The 7,673-nt window shown below is 38.6% G+C and overlaps 2 protein-coding genes and 1 long non-coding RNA gene across 3 annotated transcripts; 2 read left to right on the top strand and 1 right to left on the bottom strand.

The window, feature by feature from the left end:
• The first annotated feature begins 228 nt into the window (after nt 1-228).
• Nucleotides 229-1,048, top strand: LOC124192096. Its single transcript, XR_006873576.1, has 2 exons — nt 229-442; nt 527-1,048. It is a non-coding gene; the product is annotated as an uncharacterized LOC124192096 (long non-coding RNA).
• Nucleotides 909-4,779, bottom strand: LOC124192095 (crossover junction endonuclease MUS81-like). The gene is made up of 10 exons (XM_046585254.1): nt 4,688-4,779; nt 4,356-4,593; nt 3,961-3,965; nt 3,274-3,426; nt 3,079-3,208; nt 2,186-3,017; nt 1,886-2,120; nt 1,605-1,817; nt 1,436-1,540; nt 909-1,359 (listed from the first exon to the last, which is right to left on the bottom strand). Exons 1-10 carry the CDS (start codon nt 4,769-4,771, stop codon nt 1,108-1,110), a joined length of 2,247 nt encoding a protein of 748 aa, XP_046441210.1. The 5' UTR covers nt 4,772-4,779; the 3' UTR covers nt 909-1,107.
• A 295-nt stretch (nt 4,780-5,074) lies between these two features.
• LOC124191923 lies at nt 5,075-7,551 on the top strand. Its single transcript, XM_046584972.1, has 9 exons — nt 5,075-5,336; nt 5,404-5,523; nt 5,591-5,992; nt 6,055-6,312; nt 6,397-6,541; nt 6,616-6,730; nt 6,821-6,857; nt 6,944-7,114; nt 7,186-7,551. The coding sequence occupies exons 1-9, from the start codon at nt 5,240-5,242 to the stop codon at nt 7,260-7,262; spliced, it is 1,422 nt and encodes a 473-aa protein (XP_046440928.1). The 5' UTR covers nt 5,075-5,239; the 3' UTR covers nt 7,263-7,551.
• The last annotated feature ends 122 nt before the right edge of the window (nt 7,552-7,673 follow it).

The following is a 7,673-nucleotide window of genomic DNA, read 5'->3' on the forward strand; positions in this document are numbered from 1 at the left end:
GTTTTTTCACTTTTTAAATTTCGCGCCACTAAGTGGCACAACCTTTGATTTGGTCACGCTTGGTCTTAAAAAATAGTTTGTCCATATGACAACATGTTCTGATGGATACATCAGCCATCAACGCATTTCAATATGCTAAAACAAAAATTAAATAATATTTTAAAAATAAATAAAAAGAAAAAGAAAAACAAAATTTGGAACTTGCCACCAGGGGGGATTTTTGGAGGATAGTTTCCCATCTCTGAGTGTCAATGCCCGGCAGAAATCGTCGATCAAGTTTGCGACCGTTGATCAAGTTCCCGCAATCATCAAGTGTACAACGTATCATCGAGTTACTGCGATCGCGGGTCCTGTGAATCAAGTGTTTCTGCCGGGACATTTGGCTTGCCATATAGGAAAACAGTCTAAGATGGTTGCTAATGCTCGAATCAAATAAGTCATGGTAATGGTTCCATATAAAAGCCACTAAAAAACTGTCATAAAAATGTTGACAAACATAGGCTGTTCCCGGTTGTTGTCTTCACAGAAAAGTGTTCCAGTGGGCGTTAATTCACGCTGCTCTTTCGGCTTAGCGCAGCAAAGAGTTGTTTCTCCCAGAATTTGCTGTTGATCATCCAAAAATATTTTGTTACCAGCGTGAACCAACCTTTCAATACACACAAGATCTGCCCCACATGACGAAGACGTAGAGCCAATGCGGAGGCGTCCGGCTCCCCAAATCTGCACAGATAGTCGATCGTTTAGAGCAGGACCAGCACCAACATGGGGATCCACGTCAGCGAGAACCAAGAAGGACACCAACACCAGAAAAATCATCCATTCGTGTGTCGAAAAATCATCCGCATTCCTTCAATAAATAAAATTAAAAAACCGAAAAATCCTAAACGATTGAATGTTGAAATTGAAAATATTGACAAGATCAACTTTATTGCAAACAAATTTAAACAGGGGATTCTGGAGATGCTGACTTATTTCAATCAAATCTCCAGCTGAAAACTGTATGACTGATTTAAAATACAAAATGCAATAATTCTTGAAAAAACAAACAGATTGGCAAAAAAAGGGGGAATGAACGTAAGGTATTTTGATACCACGGATGCGAACAACTTATTTGTCAAGGCGGTCTTCAGTGTAGAGTTCGGCAAGAAGTGAGCTAATGGTCAAGCCGATTTTATTTCTCTTGGCTTTTCCATATTCAAGGGAAGCGAGGAGAGTGCTGGCAGAAGATCCGGCAGCCTTGAGCGCTTCCATCAGTACATAAGGCGATGGATATATTTTGATTATGGCTTCAGCTTTGTCTGCCGATAATGCGTGAAGCTGCATTAGCTGCTTGGCAAACATCTGGGTCACTGACAAAGGCTAAAATTGGAATCCCAAGTATTAGCGCGGCTCAGTGTCAGTGTCAGGTGCTTCTAGCAGAAAACGAAATATTTACCTTTGATTTGGTGGAATTTGTATACACTTCTTTGAAAGTGACTAAACTTGTCTGCCAATCATGTCCAACTTTTTCTTGACAACCTCTGCTTGTCACAGTCTTACCCTGGGAAACAAAAATTTATTTTGTAAGACTACATATGTTCTAAATCTCAATTCAATTTGCTTACGCGGTAGAGTTCCGTTAATTGCTTCGTCATTTGGACGAGGAAACCAACAGACTCATCAGATTTTTGTGTCCAATGTATTTGAAATTTCTCGATGATCAAAGTGTTGGCGATGGCTTGCAGCACACTAGCCTCCGGCATGCCAAGATTTTGTCGATTACCGAATTCTTCAATCAAATATATGGGACGAACTAATCCACTGTGTTTCAATCGGAACTAAACATTTTAAAAAAATGGTCAACTGCAAAAAAAAGTGTCATTTATTCATTTTTAGTTTTATTTACCTTTTGTTCTTTGAATCGACCGTCTTTGATACTCGAAACTAAGTCATCCATTCGCTTACGTTCAACGACATATGGAAGCACCAGTTCACGATCAGACCTAGTTCCTGAACTGGCTTTCGGCTTGCAGATCCACAAGTAATCACCAATCGAAAGTTTGCGTACATCGTAAAGTACTCCACAATTCTGAAAGGATTTGGCTGCTGATTCTTTTTGATTATTTCCAGAACCGCTACTTCTGCAATGGCCAATATCATCATCAACTTCAGTTATATTTAAAAATGTAGATTAATGTTTTTATACCCAGAGACTTCTGCAGTGTCGACGCATAAGACTATGTCATATTCGCCAGCTCTTAGTGTTATCTTGTCACGAACATGTACGTAGGGTTCGGGTACCGGATCTTCAACAACAACTTCCTCTTCGGGAGCAGAAGGTTCAATAACAGGCTTCGCGGGAGCACTTATTCGTCCATTTGAGTTCAACAATAGATTATGTTGGGGATACATGTCGAATTCGTCATCGTCTAAAAAAATTATGTCCTTTGGTTGAAGGAGTCCACTCGTTGAAGGTAATTCAATGTTTCGTAACGTCGTTGTTTGTTCAGTCGATTGATGGATTGCTTTTGCAGCTTTTCTAAATGTAGGAACTTTTTCCACGTCCTTAGAAGCAGCTTTTGGCAAGGGGGGCGCTAGTTTTACAGGTGATTCATTTGCACCATAGTTAGAGTCAAAGGCTGACGAAGAGATTGAAGAGCTTTGTAGTTCAAATTCGGCTTTGTCCAACCGACGAGCTAAATTTCTGCCACTGTCTGTCAGATGATATTTTGCAGGATTTCCTGTTTTACCCACCAGATGTTTGTTGATCAAAGTTGACATTGATGACCAAGCATTATAATACTGAGCATTTAGTATATCAGTTTGGGAGAATGAAACATCAGCATAAGGTTGAGCTAAATCTTGTAGATCCTTCTTTTTCAGGTAACCATCTGTAGCATGCTTGTAAAGTGCCATAAGTAAAGCATATGCCCCTGATCGTCTAGTGGGAATGTATTCTTTTGATGCATTCTTAGACTGTTTTCTAGGACGGTCATCCTCATCTGAGCCATCTGATTCTGAACAATTTCCGAGGGTACCTAAAAGGAAAAAAATTACCTCAAATAATCATTTTATAAAAACCAGTTTTAAAGAAATAACCTCCACTGGCAATGTGCTCTGTGAGTTTCTTGTCAATTATTTTGCACAACCCCTCACCAAAATGCTGAAGCACTTTGCATTCTTTGGCACTTTCAAGTACTAATGGATATTTCTGCAATGATTTCAATGCCTGCAAGTAACACATAAAGTTGAAAGTGACTGACTGCAAAATTGCAGATTTTTTTAAAATTTTACCTTGCCATAAACATACTGCAGTCTCGACTCTTTTCTAACAGCATCCTCCTTCAATTCAATTAGCCATTTCTCGAAAAGTGGATTCGGACAAGATTTTGGTTTGCGAGTCACTCGAATTCTTTTTTTCGCTCGAGACGTCGCAGCCATTTTCCACTGTTTACAATTTTGAAAACGTCAGGTTAACAGATTGCCCAAATGACTACTACTTTTTGTTATAGTTGCTCTACAACGACTTTATATCGTTTTATTTCGTTATTTACTTATTTTTAAAAAACTCGTTCAAGTTTTTCACAAATTAATATCTTAATATGTCTTTCACAAATTACCCCTTTTTTAATAATAAGTTGGCATTATAAAATCAGAATAAAATGCTGAAATTGCCAAATTGGGAGCGATTCAGAACTCGTTTTTATGGACATAAAATGATAAAAACCTGCGGCTAATCGATAACGTGTTTCGCTCTGACGCGGAATGACGTCGTTTACCCATTATTACGTCTCGTTTCACATCGAAAAGATTTATTTTATGACGCAATTCAATACGTTTATATTAAGGTTTCTGTTTTCGTCCGTTTCAAATGCAACCGCGCATACATCAAGATTATTTACTAAAACTTAGCACTATATAGTCACTCTTGCATGAATACCGGTACCGAAGTTGCACGAAGCAGAGAGGCAGACGTAATACGTTCTCTGGGAAAAATGAATTTCAGTTTGAATGCATCAGGCTAAGGGCAATTAATCACTTTATTAGGCGCTGTTTTGTTCTAGTCCAAAAATAAATACATTTTGATAAATTACCAGTAAAAATGACACGTTGTACATAAAAATATAGACAGAATTCAATTTAAAGATAAAAAATTTCCAGCAAAAGAATTACTAAACTTCCCGAAATCCCTATAATTTGGATGACAATTAAGCAACGAGGTATCTGAAAATCTTCATTTTGATCGGCGACGACGGCTTTCAAGAAGATTACGGTTATTGTTCTGCCAGTCACGTCCTAAATACACGAGAATTCAATTAGTGAACGAGAATTTCACTGAATGCGTGAATAGGTGCGAATATAATGCTGTCGCTTACTTCCAATTGCTGCCACAATAGCGTTTTCCACAATCATTACGCCTTCTGAAGTAGACATGAATTTCTTGACAGCTTCGTACAGTACCGCGCTTCCCTCCTCTGTAGCGAAAAAGGCTGCCATACATTTGGTCTCTGGAGATTCTACAATTTGGGAAGTGGACTTTCCTTCCGTCGACAAATTCATGGCAATAGCGTTCTCCATTTTTTTGTTGCAACTAATGACTCGGATGACAGCAGTCTGAATTGGCAAGCAACACGAACGACATAATAAAAAAAACAAACGAAGGATTAGTGGATTACACATAATGTAGACAATGAGCAAATAAATCTACCTGTAAAGACGTCCTTGAAGGGAATGATTTATTCAGAGCGAACAAACGGATAAGTAGACAATGTCTGGGTGGGATTGTTGCCATGTCAATCATTGGACTATCATCACGTTTCTAAAAACTAACAGTAACAGTACACATGCGCTGTAACAATTTCAAATATTTTTTTTACCTCATTATTTTATTCATTTTTAAGAAACTTCAGTCCTTCCATTACTTTAAAAAATCATTCAAACACTTTATTTTAGTAGGAACGGTTGATGACAACTCTGCAGATTAACGAAATGTATTTTCGCGCGAAGTCATCTTTATTAAAGAAACGTTGCATAACGGCATAACGTTATATAACGTGTCCGTGAAGAATTCGAATTATAATTCAGTTCTTCTTTTGATTAAATTAGTAAATTATGTTGGCAAAATCGAAGGCCGTGACAGCGCAAGTTTAGGAAATCAATTGGAAAAATGTATTAAAAATGTGTCTAGTCACCGATCCGAACAATCGAACAATAGTTTTCTTGCATCAAGAGTGAGAAGTGGTTAACTGTAGTACACGTCATGGGACTCGATCTATTTTCCAATTTACAAAAATCTTCACTTCAAGTTAATGGACCTCTTCTTAAGTTAAAATTTACCTACTTCTTTGTTTACGCAAGTACGTTAAAGAGATCGAATAAATTTGAAAAATTGTTAACTTTATCCATTTTGACTCATCATTATAGTATGGTTTATCGCATTTCCGTACGTCTCGCTTATTTCCACACAAATTATCGACTACACGCAACTAGCAATTATATATGGTTGCGTACCAGCTACGTCAATACTTGGACCTGTCATCACAGGTTCTTATACTTTTTATCTCATTACGATTATCGAATTTTTACATCTGAACATTAATTGACTGGACAGGGTTTGTGGCAGACAAAATAGGCAATTATAAAATGATTTTGACAGCCACTCTACTCTTGAATGCAGTAATGTACCTGTCCGTGCTATGGCTTGGATCCGATCACCTAAGCTATAACGCTGGTGGATTCAATCAAACCAACAGTTCCGCTAATAACTCGGACCTGGTGTCGACCAGCAGTTCCGTTCCCCAAAGTACTTACACTTTCCCTTTATTGCTAGTCGTTCGCTTAGTGGCGTTCTACACGTTCGATACAACCAACTTCCTCTTGGACAGCTGTTCTTCGACAATGTGTAAAAAATACGGCGGCGATTTTGGGCGACAAAAAATGTTCTCCATGGCAAGCATGATTATCTTCCCTGTAATTGTGGGAGTTTTGATTGACAAAATATCTGCCTATAGAGGTAAATCGCCAAGTCGTAATATGGAACTATATAATCCACCCATCTAACTTGTTCTTTCTCAGGTTTTAACGACTATTCGATGGCATTCTACATTAGCACGGCAATAACATTGGGTGTCACCGTACTAATTTTCAATTTAGACGTCCAAGTCGAGAAAAATAAGCATTCTTTTGTTCAAACTGCAAAGGAAATAATCAGAATGATCGATGTGGACGCGTTCTTCTTAGTTCAAGTCGTTGTCGGGATCTGCTCGGGATGGCACAGAAGCTTCTTTCCAGTCTACGTCAACTTGGAGATCGAGGATTCCAAAATTATTTTCGGTATGAATCTTGTTTTATTGTGAATTGGGCCGAGTTCTCTATAAGCGCCACAGGGATTTAATCGATTTTTCACACGAACTTCAGGAGCTGCTGCGAGTATTAGTGGAATAGGTTCAATAATCGTGTATTGGACTGCCAAAAAAATCGTTGAGAAATTTGGCGCACCCACGACGGTTGCCGTGTCGCTAATACTCACGTGCTTACGTTTCAGTGCCTATTATTTTTTTAAGTAAGCTGTTATACTAAAGTGCGTATCAATTTCTTTTTAGAAATCGTATCCAATGACGCCTAAGTTTCTTTCAGGAATCCTTGGGTTATTTTGATTAACGAATCACTCGAGGGAACTAGCGGATTCTTATCCGTTGTTGCGGGGAATTATTTCTGTGGAGTCGCTGCGCCACCAGGAATGGTCGCCTCGGTACTTTATTGCCAGAATAATAATGACAACTTTTCGTGTGTGGGTTGCGTTTCATCTAATCTTACGCTCCATTTTTCATTTCTTTTTTAGCTCAACGGACTACTCTCTGCTGCTGTCTTCGGAGCTGGTTGTGACAACTCAAATGCCAACTAATATGCTTTGCCAGTCAACATGTATAGTTCAATTAAAGTTCTTTTTTTTTTCCTTTTTTAGGAAGAGGAATGGGCTTAACTTTGGGGAGTGTGTTGACGGCGGAATACGGAATACGTTTCACGTATTTAGTCTTCGGTATCTTTGCTGGAGTAACTTCTTTATCTTACATAATTGTCTACCATTTGTTCTTGAAGAAAATAGAACAAGCAAGACTTCTGGCAGCTAATCAAAGTTTGACATTCATCACAGTTTTGTCTGTATCAAATTGAAACATGTTCTTCTATTGTTTCCCTATATTTCAGAGCCAAATGAGACGGCCGTCGAGAACACAGCAAGTGTTGCGTGCGCAAAGGATAGTGCTGGGAATCTATCTAATTAATTGCCGAAGCATTGTGTCACCTAGCGCTATTACGAAGTTTGGGATGCAACTTTCATCCGCATAGATACAGTCATATAGATGCATCGTTCTATGAGAATGCTTACAAGTCATAGTCAATGTCTTTGTGATGGCAAAGTTATTCAAACCCAGTAAAAGCTTCCACTCGCCCGCGTATTGTTTATGCTAATGCGCTAGTGAACAGTTGGTAAATAATACGTATTCATTAATGTGTAATATCACCCATTTTCTCTATGAGTGTCCCACCCCCAAAATAAAAGGTTCCCCTGAATCCCCCAAGTATTATTCAGCAAGGAATCAATGATTCGACGGAAATTCTAAATGCGGACTTCATACCCGCGGTAATATTATATCTCTGTTGTTGTGTTGCAATCGGTTTTGACGTGAGTTCGC

Source organism: Daphnia pulex, chromosome 4 (genome assembly GCF_021134715.1).
Source record: "Daphnia pulex isolate KAP4 chromosome 4, ASM2113471v1".
NCBI classification, from domain to species: domain Eukaryota; kingdom Metazoa; phylum Arthropoda; class Branchiopoda; order Diplostraca; family Daphniidae; genus Daphnia; species Daphnia pulex.

Coding starts and splice junctions, on each gene's coding strand:
- LOC124192095 (XM_046585254.1), bottom strand. CDS start 4,771: ATGGCAACAATCCCACCCAGACATTGTCTACTTATCCGTTTGTTCGCT. Junction 3,209..3,273: donor TGCAGTATGTTTATGGCAAG/GTAAAATTTTAA, acceptor TGTTACTTGCAG/GCATTGAAATCATTGCAGAA. Junction 3,018..3,078: donor AGAGCACATTGCCAGTGGAG/GTTATTTCTTTA, acceptor TTTTCCTTTTAG/GTACCCTCGGAAATTGTTCA.
- LOC124191923 (XM_046584972.1), top strand. CDS start 5,240: ATGGGACTCGATCTATTTTCCAATTTACAAAAATCTTCACTTCAAGTT. Junction 6,542..6,615: donor AGTGCCTATTATTTTTTTAA/GTAAGCTGTTAT, acceptor AGTTTCTTTCAG/GAATCCTTGGGTTATTTTGA. Junction 7,115..7,185: donor ACTTCTGGCAGCTAATCAAA/GTTTGACATTCA, acceptor CCTATATTTCAG/AGCCAAATGAGACGGCCGTC.